At 52.7% G+C, this 20,557-nt stretch overlaps 2 protein-coding genes and 1 pseudogene across 2 annotated transcripts; all 3 read left to right on the forward strand.

Annotated features, from left to right (window-relative positions):
* Positions 1-7,649: 7,649 nt before the first annotated feature.
* Positions 7,650-11,693, forward strand: LOC107308586 (hemoglobin subunit beta-like). The gene is made up of 3 exons (XM_015852568.2): positions 7,650-7,800; positions 10,723-10,945; positions 11,487-11,693. The coding sequence occupies exons 1-3, from the start codon at positions 7,709-7,711 to the stop codon at positions 11,613-11,615; spliced, it is 444 nt and encodes a 147-aa protein (XP_015708054.1). The 5' UTR covers positions 7,650-7,708; the 3' UTR covers positions 11,616-11,693.
* Positions 11,694-13,407: 1,714 nt separating this feature from the next.
* LOC107308585 (hemoglobin subunit beta) lies at positions 13,408-15,010 on the forward strand. The gene is made up of 3 exons (XM_015852566.1): positions 13,408-13,629; positions 13,725-13,947; positions 14,772-15,010. The coding sequence occupies exons 1-3, from the start codon at positions 13,538-13,540 to the stop codon at positions 14,898-14,900; spliced, it is 444 nt and encodes a 147-aa protein (XP_015708052.1). The 5' UTR covers positions 13,408-13,537; the 3' UTR covers positions 14,901-15,010.
* Positions 15,011-18,211: 3,201 nt separating this feature from the next.
* Positions 18,212-19,671, forward strand: LOC107308560 (annotated as a pseudogene).
* Positions 19,672-20,557: the final 886 nt, after the last annotated feature.

A 20,557-nucleotide genomic window follows, 5' to 3' on the forward strand; every position in this document is an offset into this window, starting at 1 on the left:
CTATTATCTTTTTTTTGTGAAGTTCAGCTTCAACCGAGCTTGAAAATGAGACTCCGCATCCACAGCTGAAGGGCAAATGCAGTTGCTCATAAAAAACCAGATGTAGCTTAGATTTTAATTGCTTTGGTGCTGTCTGCCGCAGCAAAGCAGATTCAGTAAGAGAAATAACCAAGAATACGTTTGTAGAGAGGGGGCCACTCCGGGCTGTTCATTGCCCCCCCAAGGCTGTGCATACAGCTATGTCCTCGGCCAGCTCTGCCTCAGTGCTTGTGCTGAACACATGATGGGGAATGTTCTGCTGGGGCCAATTTAGGGTCTGTACATATTTCAATTATCAATTCTGGTGAGTCTTAGTTAAAGGACTGAAGAGCCTTCTGAAAGCATTCAGATATTCACGTCAGGAGCCGTGGGTTTGTGTGGCTGTGTTTGCTCTTTTAGTGTGAGAAACTGCAGCAAGGCTCCGGCCCAACCTGTGTGATAAACTTAATCTGTGCCTGAGACAGACCCTGCCCATGCAGGCATTATCAGAGCACTACGGTCCACCTTTGTGCTGGAAGGGGCCCCACGGCGGCCATTGCATGGACTGACAAATTGCACACTAAATAAATAAATAATGAAATTAAAGTGCATAATTCAAAGTAAGAATTTCTCCTAGAGTCGGCTGCAGCAAGAATCTGTAGCGTGATGGCACCCAACCCTTGATACCCAACCTGATCACACTGGGATGTCCCCGAAAATTGTAGAATGGTGTCCAGTGGAAAGGATCCATTTAAAAAAGCTCCTGGTCCCAATTCCCCTGCACTGAAATGAGGGCACCCACGCTGATCAAGGACTCGGAGTGCTGTGTTTTGTGCCGCTGCTCAGTGTCACTCTGTGAGTGGTCAGTGGGCAGTATTTGTCCTGTAAGTGTGGCCAGGTTCAGAAGATCACGGACATCATCGAGCCATTAGAAATCCTTAAAGGCTGGAAATGATCATCAAGTCCAAACATCAAATCCATCACTATCATGCTTGTTCCATAAGGGTGGAATTCTTTATGAGTTGGGAAGGGTCCTTAGAGCTTCACATACTCAACATACCTGCAATACGAATCATAAAGGCTGGAACAGTCTCTTTGAGATTCAACCCAACGACCACCATGACGCACCATTGCCACTACCAATGTCACCCAGTGGAATGAGCCTCCCGACTGCCGCTGAAAGAGCCTAAATACTCCAGCCCTCTGTGGTTGTGCTTTGGTTGTGCCCACTGCACAGGGCACATATTTGCCTTGCCCTTCAGCCAGAATAGCAAAAACCAGTGAGACCCAGCCAAGCTTTGGGTCAGGCTCTGAAGCACTGACATGACTGGTCTGGTTGTTAGTGATCTGATCCTGCTGTCTTTATGCAGGGCCCTTTACTTCCAGAAGTGAGAGCATAAGGAGATTTAGACGGATAAGAAAATATGAGAGGATCTGAAGCAACTGGCACAGGTTTGCCCAGAGAAGTGGTGGATTGTTACCCGACCCTGGAGACAGCCAGAAGTCAGGCTGAATGGGGCTCTGAGCACCTGATGAGCAGCTGAGGCTGTCCCTACTTCACTGGTGGAGCCCTACGCAGATGTCATTTAAAGTTCTTCTCCAACTCAAATAACTCTATTATCCAGAGTTGCAGAGCTAGCAGCCAGGACGCAGCCCTCAGGCATCCCAGCAGCTCTCTGGTGCTTGGGTGAGGCATGTGCCCAGGTTCATTGACCACACTGTAGTGGAAACCCCCAGCGTTTACGGGAGCCTGTTGAGCGCTGCAGAGAGCCAAAATTTGGGGCCTGCAGGCGTGAAGCCATTGGAATTGCAACTTACACGCAGAGATGAGGCTCAGTGCCTTCAATAGGGTGCCCGTGTTGGGCTGCAGTCAGGACAGCTGAGATAAGGCTGCTTGTCGGAAGCGCATTGTTAAGCTGGTCACTTCTTTCATGAGAAGCCACACCTTGTGCACACTGACCACCCATGGACAGGACCCCCCCGGCATGCAACCCCAAACCAGTCCCATCCAATGACCCCCACAGTGTGGGTGGAGGAAGCTGTCAGCAGCTGGATAAAACTCCCCGGGGGTTCTGCAGCTCAGCTCCAAGCTTCTGTAGTGCCTCCCTACAGCCACACGCCAACCCACCGCCCATTGCTACTGGTCCGCCGAGGAGAAGCAGCTCATCACCACGCGTCTGGTGCAAAGTCAACGTGGAGGAATGTGCTGCCGAAGCCCTGGCCAGTAGTTCTGCTCTGGAGGTCGGCTCAGCTGCACCCTGATACTGAAACCACTGCATAGTTCTAGAGGAGAGTGTTTAATGGTGTGTTGCCTTGTGTCCCCGTCTCTCTTACAGCTGCTGATCGATCTACCCCTGGACCCAGAGGTTCTTTGAATTAACTGCGGAACAACTCTCAGCCCCATGCCATCATTGGGAACCTCATAGGTCCGTTGCTCATGGCAGCAAAGTTGCTGAGCTCCTTGGAAGCCGTTGAAGAACCTGCAACAATCAAGAAACACAAACTACGCCAAGCTGTCGGAGCTGCACTGCGAGACGCTGCCGATGGACCCGAGAACTTTCGGTTGAGATGCATGACGTTGCCTGTCTGTCCTCAATCCTGTGAGAGCAGCTCATGCGCCTGGGGAGTGCTGGGAACTTAAGTACGCAGATGTTTTAGGATGCGAAAGAAAGGGGATCGTTTGGATGGAATAGGCTCCTTGAGCGAGAGGTGAAGGACTGTGCATCTGGTAACTTGAACGAAGGGCTCCAGGCTGTCCAGTCTGAGAACAGACAGAGGGAGAATCTCTGAGTGCCTGAAGATGGAGAAAACAGAAGAAGGAGGGAGGCTGAATGGGCGGAGGTCAAAGGGATGAGTTTTTTTGCCATGTGCAGTATTCTCCTTGGCACACCGTGCCCTCAGGGATGACTTATATGGGAGAAGAGGGAAAAACCAGTGTGGGATGAAGACACAGGGATCATCAGGGGCTGCGTGCTGATGGGGAGAGATCAGCAGACTGGGATTAGAGACAGAGAGGTCTGGGTGTGGAGCAAGGCTAGCAGATGAAGGAAGAAGGAAAAGGAGAGTGGGGTGGTGGGTGAGGTTGTGGCTGTGGGGGCTGGATGAGGCCCTTGGCTTCCATTCCTGCCCTTGCTGTGGGGGTGCAGCAGGCAGACACGGCACTGACTTCAGCCCCACCTCAGAAACATTTTGGGAGAACAGTGTAGAGAAAGCAGGTGTGAGGATGCAAGGATGGAGCAGGTGGATCTTGGTGTCTTTGGGGAGCACATCACATTTGCCTGCAGAAAGAGCATCTCTGAAGCCCCCAGAGCAGTGGGGTTCAGCTGCAGCTCCTGGGTGCTGTGCAGGGGGGTGGTTGCTCCACACTGTACTGACCCCATTGCTTTGCTTCTCCCTGCAGCTCCTGGGGAACATCCTCATCATCGTGCTGGCCGCGCACTTCTCCAAGGACTTCACCCCGACCTGCCAGGCTGTCTGGCAGAAGCTGGTCAGCGTGGTGGCCCATGCCCTGGCCTACAAGTACCACTGAGCTCCCAGAGCAGGACACAGCTGTGAAAGTCAATAAAAAACCACAATACCTGAATTGCTTGGTGTGCTCCTGTTGTGGGGTGGGTGGGAGCAAAGGGCACCAGAGAGGAAAAGGGGCTCAGGGCTGTGGGGAGTGTCACGGTCCAAAAAGGCAGCCAGGTTTGCCAAAGGGGGGGGGGGACATCAGGGGACATCTGGGGACAGAGGCCCCTCGTGCAGCACTTGGCACATCCCAGCCCACCAAGCAGTGCCTTCAGTCTGCAGAAATCACCAGGGAATATTTCTGACCTCTTCTGCACAGAAGGCAGAGCTGCAGGGCTGGACGCTTCTCAGCCTGCAGTGTGAGTGAGGGTGTGGATTTGGAGAGGTTCCCTCAAGGCAGCTTAGACTAAAAACACATCCTCAAAGAGGTGATAGAAAACCTTTTCAGTATCAGATGAAAGTGCTCTTTCCAGGAGCTCTGGGCACTCTGAGCAGAAGATGCTGCCTCCAAGAAGATGTAGATGTCTGGAGAAGAGGGGCTGAGGGCAGTTTTTACATAGGATTGGACCATTTTTAACTCAGATTGGCTTAATGGACAATGATTTTTCACTATAATGGAAGAGTTCTGTCTAGGAGCATCAGTCTTATTCAGGAGAAAGTTAAAAAATGACAGGGAAATATATGTCTGTCTCAGAGTGATGAAACCCCTGTTTTGTGTGATTTAGGAAGATGTTTTCTGCCTTCCTGCAGATAAAGCAGGGATTTGCACTTGTGACCCCTGTGGGCTTCATATCCATCCTGTGGATAGGGGGGAAAAACAAAAAGCCAACAGAAACCAGAACAGCTTTCCTACAACACAACACTCTCCTGCCCAGCAGCAAATGGCTTTTTAGCATTATGTCATAGAATCACAGAATCATAGAATGGCCTGGGTTGCACTGATGGACCCCAGTGCCTCAAAAGCAGTTTCCTAGGGGACCTTGCTAACTAGTTCCCTGAGCAGCCTGAAGTCTGCTCTCATAGAATCATAGAACCATAGAATGGCCTGGTTAACCAGTGCTCACCCAGCTCCAACCCCCTGCTGTGTGCAGGGTCACCAACCAGCAGCCCAGGCTGCCCAGAGCCACATCCAGCCTGGCCTTGAATGCCTGCAGGGATGGGGCATCCACAGCTTACCTTGGGCAACCTGTTCCAGTGCGTCACCACCCTCTGGGTGTAAAAACCCTCCTCAGATCCAACCTAAACCTCCCCATCTCACTTTAAAACCATTCCCCCTTGTCCTATCACTGCCCACCCTCACAAACAACCACTCCCCCTCCTGTTTATAAACTCCTCACTTAGACCACCACAGAAACCAACTGGGAGCAGACACTGGCAGGACAGACCAGCTTTCAACTTAAGCCACTGCATGTTCTGCAGGAGACAGAAGGGGACTGGCTATAGTCCAGAGGCTGTACATCTGCCACTCCTGCTGATAAGCAAAGCTTGGCACAGGGTGCTGCTTGCTGCAATCAGAGTGACCAACAAACACTGCTTCTTTTGTCAAGGCCCAGAGCCGCTTTTTGCTGCCAGTAGGATGATTTATCCATGATATCTTTAATATCTTCATCAGTGATGTCAGCAGTGGGGTTGTGTGGCTGACTGCAGTTTGCTGATGACCCCGAGCTGTGGGGTGCAGACACAGCAGAGGGATGGGATGCCATCCAGAGGGACCCAGTCAAGTGAGCAGTGAGTCCAGGTGAACCTCATGGGGTTCAACAAAGCCAAGTGTAAGGTCTGCACCTGGGTTGAGGCAACCCTCACAACCAATACAAGCTGGGGGATGTAAGGATTGAGTGCAGCCCTGCTGAGAGACCTTGGAGTTCTGGTGGATGGAAGCTGTCTATGAGCCAGCACTGTGCCCTCACAGCCCAGACAGCCACCTGCATCCTGGGCTGCACCAAAGCAGCACGGCCAGCAGGTCAGGGAGCGATCCTGCCCCTCTGCTCTGTGCTGTGAGGCCTCACCTGGAGCACTGCGTCCAGATCTGGAGTCCTCAGTGCAGGAGAGACATGGAGCTGCTGGAGAGCATCCAGAGGAGGGCCACAGAAATGATCCAGGGATGGAACAGCTCTTCTATGAGCACAGGCTGAGAGCTGGGCTGTGCAGATGGAGAAGAGAAGGTTGTGAGGTGAGCTGAGAGCGGCCTGTCAGTATCTAAAGGGCAGCAACAGGAAAGAAGGGGACAGACTCTTGAGCAGGGTCTGTGGTGACAACAGGGGAAATGGCTTCAAGCTAAAGAGGGGAGATTCAGGTTGGGTGGAAGGAAAAAGTCCGTACCAGTGAGGGTGGTGAGGCACTGAACGGGCTGCCCAGAGATGTGGGGGATGCTCCATCTCTGGAGACTTTGTAGGTGAGGCTGAATCAGGCCCTGGGCAACCGGATCTACCTGTGGTGTCCCTGTGCACTGCAGGGCAGTTGGACTACATGGCCCTGAAAGTATGAAGGTTCCTGTCCATGGGATTGCCATGGCCAGGAAGTGAAGAGCCACATATGGGGCTCCTCCAATCAGACCAAAGGAGACAGCAGGATGGAAGGATGCTGGAGAAAGGATGTGGGTGAAGTGAATCTGTCCCATGTGGGTGCAAATGAGTTCTGACTTAGAGGTGCATGAGATGGAGTCATCCCTGAAGATCTCCAAAGCAGAGAGCAGGACTGGGACCATCTGAGCTGTTCTTTGCTTTCTGCTGAGCATCCCTCAGTCATCTCATCTCACTGTTTGGCAGAAAGAGTGAAGGCTTCTTTCCAATCCTGCAGACACCTTCCAGTCTGAATCCACCTCACTGAGCTCACTGTGGACCAGTGCCCACCTGCTGCAAAAGGGGGCACGCAGCCTCTGGTTCTGCTCAGGAGCACAAGAGAAATCAGGGGAAGGTCAGCAATCCCCAGGAGCTGCTTCTTCAACTCATGGCTTAGCACCTCATCTTACACCTGGCTTAGAAGTCTGGATCTGCCCTTGTGGGATGGGGCACTTGAGCTGTTCTGGTGCAGAGGCACCGCATGACAGCAGCCACCAATTCACCAACCCACCCCATTAACAACAAATCCTCAACTTGCATCTGCAGAGCAATTTGTTGTCATTACAACCTCCTCATTTCACGTCTGTACCAAATGAGAAAGCACACGAAGGAACGAACTGCACACACGCAGTTAGCATAAACAGAACTGCCATTGGTAAAACAGTGGAGTTTATGGCCAGGCAACCAACTGCAGCTGAATTCAACAGGCAGGGCTCAGCTCCTCACTGCCACAGGCTGCTTGCACAACTGAGTGCAAAGCACATCCCATGGAGCATCATTATAAAATGACACTGGAAAGAGCTTTTCCTGTTTTTTGACAGCTTCTCCTGCTAGTAGGAAACACTTTGAATTAATGGACAGCAACTATGGACAACAACCATGGAGAACTACTATGGATGACTATGGAGAGCCACTACGGACCACTATGGAGAACTACTGTGGTCAACACAAAGAACAACTATGGAGAACTACTGTGGGCAACAACTATGGACAATAGCAAGGGACAGCAGCTGTGAAACTCTATGAGTACTGGCAAGAAAGGAGAATCTTGCATTCAAGGCATGAGGTCTATGTCTGGGATAAGCACTGAGCTCTCATTTCCCAGAAAGCCTCTGATCCTTCAGTTTGGGGCTGATGATGCCTGGATTCACGATGGATTCCCAGGAGGGCAGACATTGATGTACCAAGAGTCTGAAAACAAGGCCAAGGCAGACGCTGTGAGCTCCCTGACATCACTGCCTGTCTCGCTGGGTCTCCTCCACAAATTCAGTCCCCAGCCACTGGCAGTGACACTGTAAACCTATGACCATGGCAAAGCCATGCGGGCAGCTCCACCTACACTTGGGGCTACACACGGGGCAGCGGCTGCGAGAGCGGGGGTGTGAGATGAAGCTGGTCCCTTTGAAGACAGAGGGGGAATGGGCCCCTTTTCCCCTTGGACAGCATCCAAATTTGCTATCTTTCCTTCTGCAGCTCAACTCCCTCCCCGGTCACAACCAATGGCAATGTCAACTGAGATTAGGGCAAGCTGTTACCGGTGTATAAAAATCCATGAGTAGGCTTTGGCCCCACTTCCTACTCATTGTTCAGGGAAACCCAAAGCAAACCCTTCAGCTGCCGCCATGGTGCACTGGTCTGCTGAGGAGAAGCAGCTCATCACCGGCCTCTGGGGCAAGGTCAATGTGGCCGAATGTGGGGCTGAAGCCCTGGCCAGGTAGGTCCAGCTTTGGGGCATCGGTTCAGCTGCTCTCTGGGTATGGAAATGGCTGCAACTAAAGGTGTGTGCTTGATGCTGAGGTTGCCTGTCTGTCCCTCCATCCTGTGGAGCAGCTCATGGCCTGGGGAGTGCTGGGGGAACTTAAGTAGCAGATGTTTTAGGTGTCGAAGAGAAAGGGATGGTTTGGATGGAATAGTGCATCCTTAAGAGGGAGAGGGAAGGCTGTGCATTCTGGTTAACTTGAAGGAAGGGGCTCCAGGCTGTAACAGATCTGAGGAACAGACAGAGGGAGATGCTCTGAGTGCCTGAAGGATGGAGAAAAGCAGAAGGGAGGAGGGAGGCTGAAGAGGGGCTGAGGATCAAAGGGATGAGTGCCATGTGCAGTTTCTCCTTTGGCACACCGTGCCCTCAGGGATGACTTATATGGGAGAAGAGGGAAAAACCAGTGTGTGCATGAAGACACAGGGATCATCAGGGGCTGCGTGCTGATGGGGAGAGATCAGCAGACTGGGATAGAGACAGAGAGGTCTGGGTGTGGAGCAAGGCTAGCAGATTGAAGGAAGAAGGAAAAGGAGATGGGGTGGTGGGTGAGGTTGTGGCTGTGGGGGCTGGATGAGGGCCCTTGCTTCCATTCCTGCCCTTGCTGTGGGGGTGCAGCAGGCAGACACGGCACTGACTTCAGCCCCACCTCAGAAACATTTTGGGAGAACAGTGTAGAGAAAGCAGGTGTGAGGATGCAAGCATGGAGCAGGTGGATCTTTGGGTGTCTTTGGGGAGCACATCACATTTGCCTGCAGAAAGAGCATCTCTGAAGCCCCCAGAAGCAGTGGGGTTCAGCTGCAGCTCCTGGGTGCTGTGCAGGGGGTGGTTGCTCCATCACTGTACTGACCCCATTGCTTTGCTTCTCCCTGCAGCTCCTGGGGAACATCCTCATTCATTCGTGCTGGCCGCGCACTTCTCCAAGGACTTCACCCCGACCTGCCAGGCTGTCTGGCAGAAGCTGGTCAGCGTGGTGTGCCCATGACCCTGGCCTACAAGTACCACTGAGCTCCCAGAGGCAGGACACAGCTGTGAAAGTCAATAAAAAACCACAATACCTGAATTGCTTTGGTGTGCTCCTTGTGGGTGTGGGTGGAGCAAAGGGGCACCAGAGAGGAAAAGGGGCTCAGGGCTGTGGGGAGTTGTCACGCGTCCAAAAAGGCAGCCAGGTTTAGCCAAAGGGGGGGGGGGACATCAAGGGACATCGGGGACAGAGGCCCTCGTGCAGCACGTTGGCAATTCCAGCCCACCAAGCAGGTGCCTTCAGTCTGCAGAAATCACCAGGGAATATTTCTGACCTCTTCTGCAGCAGAAGGCAGAGCTGCAGGGCTGGACGCTTCTCAGCCTGCAGTGTGATGTGAGGGTGTGGATTTGGAGAGGTTACCTCAAGGCAGCTTAGACTAAAAACACATCACTCAAAGAGGTGATAAAAACCTTTTCAGTATCAGATGAAAGTGCTCCTTTCCAGGGAGCTCTGGGCACTCTGAGCAGAAGATGCTTGCCTCCAAGAAGATGTAGATTGTCTGCGAGAAGAGGGCTGAGGGCAGTTTTTACATAGGATTGGACCATTTTTAACTTCAGATTGGCTTAATGGACAATGATTTTTCACTATAATTGGAAGAGTTCTGTCTAGGAGCATCAGTCTTATTCAGGAGAAAGTTAAAAAATGACAGGGAAATATATGTCTGTGTGCTCAGAGTGATGAAACCCCTGTTTTGTGTTGATTTAGAAGATGTTTTCTGCCTTCCTGGCAGATAAAGCAGGGATTTGCACTTGTGACCCTGTGGGCTTCATATCCATCCTGTGGATAGGGGGAAAAACAAAAAGCCAACAGAAACCAGAACAGCTTTCCTACAAACACAACACTCTCCTGGCCCAGCAGCAAATGGCTTTTTAGCATTATGTCATAGAATCACAGAATCATAGAATGGCCTGGGTTGCACTAATGGACCCCAGTGCATCAAAAGCAGTTTCCCAGGGGGCCTTGCCAACTAGTTCCCCAAGCAGCCTGAAGTCTTGCTCTCATAGAATCATAGAACCATAGAATGGCCTCGTTAACCAGTGCTCCACCCAGCTCCAACCCCCTGCTGTGTGCAGGGTCACAAACCAGCAGCCCAGGCTCGCCCAGAGCGCCACATCCAGCCTGGCCTTGAATGCCTGCAGGATGGGCATCCACAGCTTACTTGGGCAACCTGTTCCAGTGCGTCACCACCCTCTGGGTGTAAAAACCCTCCTCAGATCCAACCTAAACCTCCCCATCTCACTTTTAAAACCATTCCCCCTTTGTCCTATCACTGCCCACCCTACACAAACAACCACTCCCCTCCTGTTTATAAAACTCCTCACTTAGACCACCACAGAAACCAACTGGGAGGCAGAAACACTGCAGGACAGACCAGCTTTCAACTTAAGCCACTGCATGTTCTGCAGGAGACAGAAGGGACTGGCTATAGTCCAAGGCTGTAACATCTGCCACTCCTGCTTGATAAGCAAAGCTTGGCACAGGGTGCTGCTTGCTGCAATCAGAGTGACGCAACCAAACACTGCTTCTTTTGTCAAGGCCCAGAGCCGCTTTTTGCTGCCAGTAGGATGATTTATCCCATGATATCTTTAATATCTTCATCAGTGATGTCAGCAGTGGGGTTGTGTGGCTGACTGCAGTTTGCTGATGAGCCCCACGCTGTGGGGTGCAGACACCAGCAGAGGGATGGGATGCCATCCAGAGGGGACCCAGTCAAGTGAGCAGTGGGGCCAGTGAACCTCCATGAGGTGCAACAGAGCCAATTATAAGGCCTTGCACCTGGGTTGCGGCAACCCTCACAAACCAATACAAGCTGGGGATTGTAAGGGATGAGTGCAGCCCTGCTGATCTCTCTGCAGGCTGCTGATCGTCTACCCCTGGACCCAGAGGTTCTTTGCGTCCTTTGGGAACCTCTCCAGCCCCACTGCCATCACTGGCAACCCCATGGTCCGCGCCCACGGCAAGAAAGTGCTCACCTCCTTTGGGGAGGCTGTGAAGAACCTGGACAACATCAAGAAGAGCTTTGCCCAGCTGAGCAAACTGCACTGTGACAAGCTGCACGTGGACCCTGAGAACTTCAGGGTGAGCCTCTGGGGAGTATAGGCAGGAGTTATAGGACTGAGGTGTGCGAGAGGTGGAGTGGATGGGCACAAAATGTGGAGTGATTTACATGCAGTCTGCAGAGTGAATGGAGAGACACAATACCAGGCTGGAGCAGCAAGGGAGCAGAAGAGAAGAAACAAAGACAGGATTGGAGGGGAGGAGATGAGCTTGGACATAAGTTAATCCAGGACAGAAAATAGACAGAGCTGTTTCAACCGAATGAGGGGATCCGAGCCAAAGGAGAGCCAGGGGAGTGGGGAAACGAAGGGAGAATAAACACATCCAGAGCTGAGAGGGGTCACTGGCACAGCTGGAGTAGGGAAGGTGCTTGGGGAGGGAGGTACAGTGTGTTCCAACATCCCAGTGAGTGCCAGAGAACAGGATGGAACAGGGCATGGGCTGCAGCAGATCTGTTCCTTGCTCTGTGATGGATCTCCATCACTGCCCTGGGATGGCTGCGTGGTATGAAGGAGGTGGGGATAGCACTGGCTGATGGCTTCTATTCTTCCTCCTTCGCCAGCTCCTGGGGGACATCCTGATCGTTGTCCTGGCTTCCCACTTTGGCAAGGACTTCACTCCTGCATGCCAGGCTGCCTGGCAGAAGATGGTGCGTGTGGTGGCCCACGCGCTGGCCCACGAGTATCACTGAGCCCCACAGCCACGTGGAGATGCTCCCAGCGGGGTCTGCTGGGCTGTAACTGCCAAATAAACACTGCTGCAGTCAGGATGGAGTCTCTGTCTCTCTGTGGGGTCAGGGTGGGGGCTGCTCTGGGGGCTGGGAATGGAACGAGGTGCTCACGGACACTGTGCTGCAGGACACGGTTTGTTTCCTTGAGCTCCTGCAGGCGAGATCTGTCTAAGCTGGAGAACACGGGGAGCATTCAAGACCTGACCAAGTAAACGTACCCCAAAATACAGATAGGAACACTCTGGTTCTACATTGAGGCATCAGCAACATCACTGTGTTTAATGTTGTGACCTTCAAGGGGAACAAACCTTTGCACAAAACGTGCAGCTGCAGTGAGATGAGGTGTGTTGTTTGTGATGTCTCTGATGGAAGGAAACATGAAAAGGAGCCAGGAGTTGGACTCCATGATCCTTCTGATCCTTTCCAACTCAAGATATTCTATGATTCTATGGTACTGGCTTTCTGCCCTTGTTTAAATTCTTACCATGCTCAAATTATTAAGGGCAGAATGTAATAGTCACAGGAATCTATTAAAGCAAAAAATGTTCCTAGAATGATCATTCCACATACAGAAAGGGCAAAGCATTGGGTTTCACTGCCCCTACATCTAACTTCTCAGCAGCAAAAGTTCCCTCAAGTCCCCACAGTGCAGAGGGCTGTGGTGCTCTCCAGGCTCCCATCCCCATTTTAGCCCAGATGTGGCTGGCAGCATCCCCACAGATTGCAGAGCAGCTCAGGGACACCTCTGGGTCCTGGCACGATGAATTCCTGCTCACACCCTCCTGCCCCGTTATCAGGGAGAAGGCAGAAGGCACAGCTGCAGTGCAGGCATGCACCGAACGCAGCTCTTTGCAGCATGGCCCTTCTACCCAGCCCTTTCCGAAGCAAGTGTGCAGAGGAAAACCAGTGCAGCTTTGAGCACAAATGTCAGCCACAGCCCATGGCCAAAACCAGTGCCTTGTTCCATGGCCACCCATCCCCTGGGCCAGCTGATGCTCTGTGTGCAGCCAGGTTCTGGCCCCATAACGTCCATCCCAGTTCCAGCCCTTGCTTGCTGGCAGCCCCAGGCAGCTCTCACAACACGCTGCCATGTCACCGGGTCAGGTCAGGCACTGCCTTCCTGCTGCCAGTGAGGCTGTCCCCGGTGTACCCAATGTGTCCCACCTCTCCTAGGTCATCTGTGCACTGATGCCACGCAGGTGATCTCTGTGTTCTGAGTTCTGAGCCTGCCTTGTTTCCCCCTGCCTGCAGGATCTTTGGGGCCGGAGCTATGCACCCTGCTGTCCGCAGCCCACTTAGTGCTATCCTGAAGTCAACAAATTGTTCAATAGCTGATGGGAAAGAACAAGAGAGCCCGGGCCTGGCAACCCCTTCAGGAAGAGGAAGAGAGAGAAACCACATGCAGGCAGCTGGTGTGCTGCAAGGAAGGACCCAACAGACCCAAGTTGTGGTCTCCTGCCCCACAGCGATGCAGAGTGCTGTGGTCTGGAACTGTTTGTGGGGCACCCTGGCATGTGCTGTGCTCACAGCACTGGGGTGGGCACAGGGTGCCATGCCCACACCATGCATGGGGACGTATGGCGCACTCCGTATAGAGCTGCAGAGCTGGGGATCTGGGGGGGGCTGGGTGCTGCTTTGGCCGCAGATCTGGGCACCTTGCCCTGTGCCCCACCCTGATGCTGCGCTCCCTCCCCCGGGGTGCCAAGGCTGGGGGCCCCCCTGAGCCGCAGCCAATTGCGGGGTGCACAGGGGAGAGGAGGGGCCCGGCGGAGCGGATAAAAGCGGGGACACGGACGGCCGCTCACCAGCGTGCGATCCCCGCGGGAGCAAGAGCCCAGACCTCCTCCGTACCTACAGCCACACGCTACCCTCCAACCGCCGCCATGGTGCACTGGTCTGCTGAGGAGAAGCAGCTCATCACCGGCCTCTGGGGCAAGGTCAATGTGGCCGAATGCGGGGCTGAAGCCCTGGCCAGGTAGGTCCAGCTTTGGGGCATCGGTTCAGCTGCTCTCTGGGTATGGAAATGGCTGCAACTAAAGGTGTGTGCTTGTGTGTTCCATCTCTCTGCAGGCTGCTGATCGTCTACCCCTGGACCCAGAGGTTCTTTGCGTCCTTTGGGAACCTGTCCAGTGCCACCGCCATCACTGGCAACCCCATGGTCCGCGCCCATGGCAAGAAAGTGCTCACCTCCTTTGGGGATGCCGTGAAGAACCTGGACAACATCAAGAACACCTTCTCCCAACTGTCCGAGCTGCACTGTGACAAGCTGCATGTGGACCCCGAGAACTTCAGGGTGAGCTGTGATCTTGGCTGGGTCCCATCCCAATGCACCTCCAAGAGGAGATTCTCTCTATGTCCCCCAAGGCCAATATGGGGGTACTCCCCATAGATCTCCCCATACTGTTAGTGGAATTTGGTGGCTGGGGTCAGGGTCAGAGGTGGGAAAGAGGGAGGGAAGGGGCACCTGCACACACCAACCTGAGAAAGGAATGAAGGGGATGGATGGAGGGGCTGATGAGTGGGTGACAGTGAGGATATGAAGGAGAAGGGAAGGCATGAGGAGGTGTCTACAGTGCAGAAATGGAGGGCAGAGCAAAGCAAGACCACTGTTGGAGTGGGAAATAGTCTGAGCCAAGGGGAAAGTGAAGGAGCAAGAGTGCAGCCTGGCATGGAGAAGGACAGATGGACGAGGAGCAAGGGACAGTGGCTGGATGCTGAGAGCCAAGGAGTGAGATGGTTGGGGTGGTAGAGTTCCCACATGCCAGCAGGAGCTCAGCTGTGCCGCCTGTTCCTTGGAGCTGCCACCTGCAGCCAACTGGAGGAATTCTGGAGAGCTTGTGGCTCCTCTTCCCATAGTCATAGCAGAGGGACAGTGGGTGAGATGGAAAGACTTGGGCCCAGCGGGCCAGCCCAGACAGGTGTGTTTTGCATGTTGTGCATTTCAGTGTTTAGACTGAACATAAGGATTAATGAGTTCAAGGTATGTCTTAACAAGAGCTGTAGTTTATAGGGTCATTTTTAAGGCTAGGTATGTTTCCCTGGTGCTGGTGCAAGCACTGGCACAGGGACAGGCTGTCTTCAGGGCATTGCTAACAGAGGGTCCTCCTATCCCCACAGCTCCTGGGTGACATCCTCATCATCGTCCTGGCCGCCCACTTCACCAAGGACTTCACTCCTGAATGCCAGGCTGCCTGGCAGAAGCTGGTCCGCGTGGTGGCTCACGCCCTGGCTCGCAAGTACCACTAAGCACCAGCATGAAAGATCCCGGAGCACCCGACAGCCATTGGATGCACCTGCAGAAATGCTCCGGAGCTGACAGCTTGTGACAGACAAATAAAGTTCATTCAGTGACACTCCTCTGCTGTCTGTGTGTCCCTGTGCGGCTTGGGGCTGGGCTGGGGGCTGTGGGTGCAGTGGGAGCTCAGTGGGGCAGGGTTGTCTCTATGGAGGGCTTTGTGCTCAATGGGGTTTTATGGGGTTCTGTGGGATCTGCCTCTGAAAAGCAAACCTGCAGGCCTGTGCTTGGGCAGGCACAGCGCTGGGAAGTTTGCACTGGGGCTATGTCTGTAGAAAAGAGTTTTCTCACTGACGCGGAGGAGTCATATATTTAAGAAAGAATAAACAAAGTGAAGGTTTTAATCCTCCTTGGCTCATTTCTGGCATTCAGCCTCCCCGAAAGGAGCTGACTCATGCTAGCCCAGCAGCCAGCTGGGTGGGGGCAGGCTGCAGATAAACAGTTTGCTATCAAGACTTGCACAGACCTTGTTTATGCACTTCTTCACCCCACGCTGCCCATTCTGCAGCTCTGGGTGGGGGAAGAGAGGGGGTTAATCCTGTCAATTGTAGTAACTATTAATGATGTTCCGGAACTAAAAATCAATTGATGTCATTTGCATGCAAACTATAGAGGTGTTTAAATGCACACAGAGCAGGTCTGGGTCGGGTGGGGGTTGTTCTTGGCAGGGGAACAGGAATGAGAATGAGAATCATCCCATTTTGATGAGCACAGGGCAGCAAAAGCAGCTGCTGCTGGAAGGACGTGCTGCTTTCTAGGGGGAAACAGGGAATACACCAAGAACCTCTGGCACCGAGTCTGTACCACATCCTGACCACAGCTACATAAACCAGCACCTCCACCAGGCTGGCACCATGTCCTGTCCCTGCTTCATCCCTGCTCGTGGGCATCTCCCTCTCCTCCCCTGACTCACTGCTGGGTATCCAAGCCCCCATGGCCCCTTAACCCCTCCTCACGCACTCTGCTCAGTGGAAGGAGGGTGTTGTTGCTGTAAGTGCTTACACAAGGACAAGGGAGGACACCTTTTGCTAAGACAAAAGTGCTGTCTTCCTTGCAGGCACAGTGAGAGTCTTGCCCAGGTATCAGCAGCAAAAGGCAGATGTAGGCAACTCTAATCCATGATCCAAATCTACTCCATGGTGAAAAATACTGTGTATAGCTAGAAGGGAAAAGGGTGTTAAAACACTGAAGGTATTTTCAGAATTCCCTTTCTTTTAAATGGTTTTCCTCCCATTCCTTTATTTTTTGGTACAAGGCCAGGAGGATACTGAAGAGGTGGTGCTCAGTGCAGTTGGATTTAATCTTAACGATCATTTCCAACCTTAATGTCTCAATGATTCAGTGATTCTATGGAGGAAAACAAGCCCAGGGTTCTGTGGAGGACCTCAGCCCCTCTCCAGCTCTGCTGCAGCCATGTGAGCACCCTCCCCTCCTGCTGCTGCTTCAGCACAACCCTGTGCCTCTTGGGTGTCACTGGTTAAGGATGCTCATAATTTATTCTTCTGATACTTCATGCAGTGGTAGATCTGTTTGTTTAGAATCAGCCTTCAGTGCTCTCATGCAGGAACAACGCTCCAGGGGAAGGTGCCCCAGTGCTGTGCTCCCAGGGGTGGCACAGGAGAGCATTTAGCATGGAGTCTGAACAGCTCCTGAACTCAGGGGAGATGTGGTTCATTGCTGCTTTGTCATAGAATTATAGAATCATTTGGACTGGAAAAGCCCTCCAAGATCCCCAAGCCCAACCCCCCCACTGTGCCCACTGACCACATCCCTCAGTGCCACATCCCATGGCTCCAGAGCACCTCCAGGGATGGTGACTCCACCACCTCCCCAGGCACCTTGTTCCAATGCATCACCACTCTCAGGAAGAAGAAATGTTTTCCAGTATCCAACCTGAATCTCCCCTTGCTGGAGCAGGATCCAAAAGGAAACCCCAGGGTCCCAGCTGGACACCCCTGATCTGAGCTTTTGTTGTTTTCTGAGCCCACATCAGGTGCTGCAGAGACAGCTCTGGAGTTCAAAGCATGTTTCTCCTGTTCTTTATGGATGTGAATGTAAGCACAGCTGGGGTGAAAGGGGTGACCCTGTTCAGTCCCTGTGCAGCAGCTCGGCACGTGGCCTGTCACCTCACAGCTGATGGGTGAGCTTCCACTGGCTCCAGAATGGAAAGTAAATGGACCCAGTCATGTTTTGTCATGGTAAGTGAAAAGAGGTTGAAGTCCATTTCAGTGGTCATGGAGCCTGCTGTTGGAACACCCCTGGGCTGCATGGCCACGGGCTGCATGTTGGCATCTGTCATGGGGCAGCTCTGGGAGAGCCATGGCGCAGGGCATGCTCCATGGAGTCCCATGCGTGTGTTGCAAATGGAGGCTTTTGCATGGATATGAGGAAAAGCTTCTTTACAGGAAGGGTTGTTAAGCACTGGGATGGGCTGCCCAAGGAGGTGGTTGAGTCACCACCCCTGGATGTGCTTAAAAACCGTTTGGATGTGGTGCTAAGGGATGTGATTGAGCGGAGGGCTGTTAGTTGGGCTAGGATGGCTGCGTTGTGGTTGGACTCAGCGATATTTAAGGTCTTTTCCAACCTGAGCAATTCTATGATTGTATGACCCTTCTATGATTCTATGATTCTATGATTCTATGACTCTATGATTCTATGATTCCATGATTCCATGATTCTATGATCCTATGATCCTATGATTCTATGATTCTATGATTCCATGATTCCATGATTCTAGCCTAATGATTTGATCATATCCAGACTATATCCTATGATCCTAATGATTCTATGACTCTCTATGATTCCATGATTCCTATTCGAATACCTAATGATCTATGATCCTGGACTAGCTATGATGTCTATTTGATGATCCAGATCCCATGATCTGATTCTATGATTCCATGATTCTATGAATCTTCTATGATCCGATGATTCTATGATTCCATGATTCCATGACTCTATGATTTTATGATTCCATGATTCTATGATCTCTATGTGCAGCCCTTTCACTGAAAAGGGGCCCCAGGTCTGGTAGGGCAGCGCTGGGGAGAGGGTCAGAGTGGGGATGGCTGGAGGCCCCTATACTGCTGCCACACGCTGACCTCCCTCCTGTCTCCCCAGCACAAACTCAACCCGTCCCAGCCAATGAATCCCCACGGCGTGGGGTGGGAGGAGCTGTCAGCAGTGATACCGGCGCCCGGGGGTCTGCAGGTCAGCTCCAAGCTCTGAGTGCTCCCACAGCCACACGCCAACCCACGCCACCATGGTGCACTGGTCCGCCGAGGAGAACAGTCATCACCCAGCATCTGGAGCAAAGTCAGCGTGGAGGAATGCGGTGCCGAAGCCCTGGCCAGGTAGGTTTGCTCCTGGGGTCGGCTCAGCTGCACACCTGGATATTGAAACACACTGCAGTTCTAGGAGGGGTGTTAATGGTGTGTGCTTGTGTTCCCGTGTCTCTCCACAGGCTGCTGATCGTCGCTACCCTGGACAGAGGTTCTTTGCCTCCTTTGGGAACCTCTCCAGCCCCATCTGCAATCATGGGCAACCCCCGGGTCCGTGCTCATGGTAAGAAAGTGCTGAGCTCCTTTGGAGATGCCGTGAAGAACTGGAACACATCAGGAACACTACGCCAAGCTGTCGGAGCTGCACTGCGACAAGTTGCACGTGGACCCCGAGACTTCAGGGTGAGATGTTGGCAGCCTGAGCCCTTTCCCGTGCACAGTTCTTTGCTTTGGATCAGGGGGTTCAATTTTTTTGTGTCAGTGTAGCAATGGGAAGGAGAAAGTATTGTGAGACTGTAAGCTGCTAAGGAGGCACTGGGTTGAGGGGAATGAAAGCAAATAGAGAAAGGTGCAGCCTGGCTGGGGGAAGGCAGAGGTGGAGGGATGCTCCAGCAGGGTACTGAAGGAAGTCATACATCGTATTGAATTCTATGGGAGGAATAGCAGCTCTGAAATGACAGAGAAGGTCTTCTGATTGTCAGCATGGGCTGCCTGTCTGGATGGTAGAATCATAGAACCAATAGAATGGCTCAGGTTGGAATGGACCTCAGAGATCATAGAACCATAGAATGGTTGGGTTGGAAGGGACCTTTAAGCCTCCCAGTCTCACTCCCTGCTGTGGGCTGGGTGTCCCCTATCAGATCAGGCTGCTCAGGGCCCCATCCACTTGCCTTGGGCACCTCCGGGGATGGGGCTCCCACAGATTATTTGGGCAACCTGGATAGATGGGCACCCTCTCCCCCTGACACCTGTCATAAAAATCGTGTACATTTCCCATTTACCAAACAAACAACAAACAAAAAAAAAAGATTAAAGTAAAATTTACAAGTGTGTGTTTTTGCAAGGGTGCGAGTGTCAGGCCAAAGCAGCACTCCCAAGAATAGAGGAAAATAGTGCTCGAAGGCTTTTTCTCCACCTGCTTCCCCTTTATTTTGGTAAGGAATTGGGCTCTCATGACAGCGTTTTTTTTCCTCAAACTGCAGATCTTTCTAGGCAAAGGTGGGCACTGAGGACTTTGACCTCGGGTGGGAAGAGGGGATGCTCCCTGGCCATCCATGCGACTAACCCTGCCTGTTCTCCACTTCTCCTGCAGCTCCTCGGGAGCATCCTGATCATCGTCCTGGCCTCCCACTTTTGCCAGGATTTCACTCCTGCTGCCAATTTGCCTGGCAGAAGCTGGTCTCAATGTTGTGGCTCATGTCTGGGCCGCAAGTACCACTGAGCTGCAGCACAGCTGTGGCCATAGCCCCAATAACACCTGGAATGAAATGTGGTCTCGCCTGTCTGTGTTGGGGCATATGGGGTGAACAACCATGGGGCTGCTGAGTGGCATTCTCATACTTCTCGGGGGTGCAGCCATGTGGTGTGCTCTGGCCTTGTGTGAACGTGGGGCTGGGGAGAGAAAATCCATACAAGCGCGTGAAACACACCTGCAAAGGGCCTGGCCCTGGAGGAGGGCAATCAGAAGGGGGCTGCAGTAGTAACTGGGACTAGGAAAGAAAGCAAGCCTGGTTCTCCCTGACACTAGATTTAATCAGAAATGAGGTGATTCTGTGACTCTGTGATTGGCCCAAGGAGGCTGTGGATGCCCAATCCTGCAGGCATTCAGGCCAGGCTGGATGTGGCTCTGGGCAGTCCTGGGCTGCTGGTTGGTGACCCTGCACACAGCAGGGGGTTGGAGCTGGGTGAGCACTGTGGGCCTTTGCAACCCAGGCCATTCTATGGTTCCATGATTTTATGAAGCCAGCAGTGCCTGGGCACACAGCTCCCCACCTGTTGCTCCATCCCCCACCCAACAGTCCCCGTGGTGCTCAGAGCTGGGTGATACATCATGCTCAGTTGTTTGTTCATTGGGATGAGGGTTACAAGGTTGGCTTTTATCTCCTATTTTATTACCCCCCATAAGGAAAAAGTATAAGAGCACCCAGGACTCTCTGGAGGGCAGTGAGGATGTGGGGGATGGAGTGTTCCATGGTGAGCTGACATGCTTTGCGGCTTCCATCAGGAGGGCTGTGACCATGGGGTTGGCTGTGCACACACCCCAAGATGTGCTTTGATGTTCCTTCACTTCTAAGGAACTGCAGCCCAGGCCTGGTTCAGGTCTTGCT

Source organism: Coturnix japonica, chromosome 1 (genome assembly GCF_001577835.2).
Source record: "Coturnix japonica isolate 7356 chromosome 1, Coturnix japonica 2.1, whole genome shotgun sequence".
Classification (NCBI taxonomy): domain Eukaryota; kingdom Metazoa; phylum Chordata; class Aves; order Galliformes; family Phasianidae; genus Coturnix; species Coturnix japonica.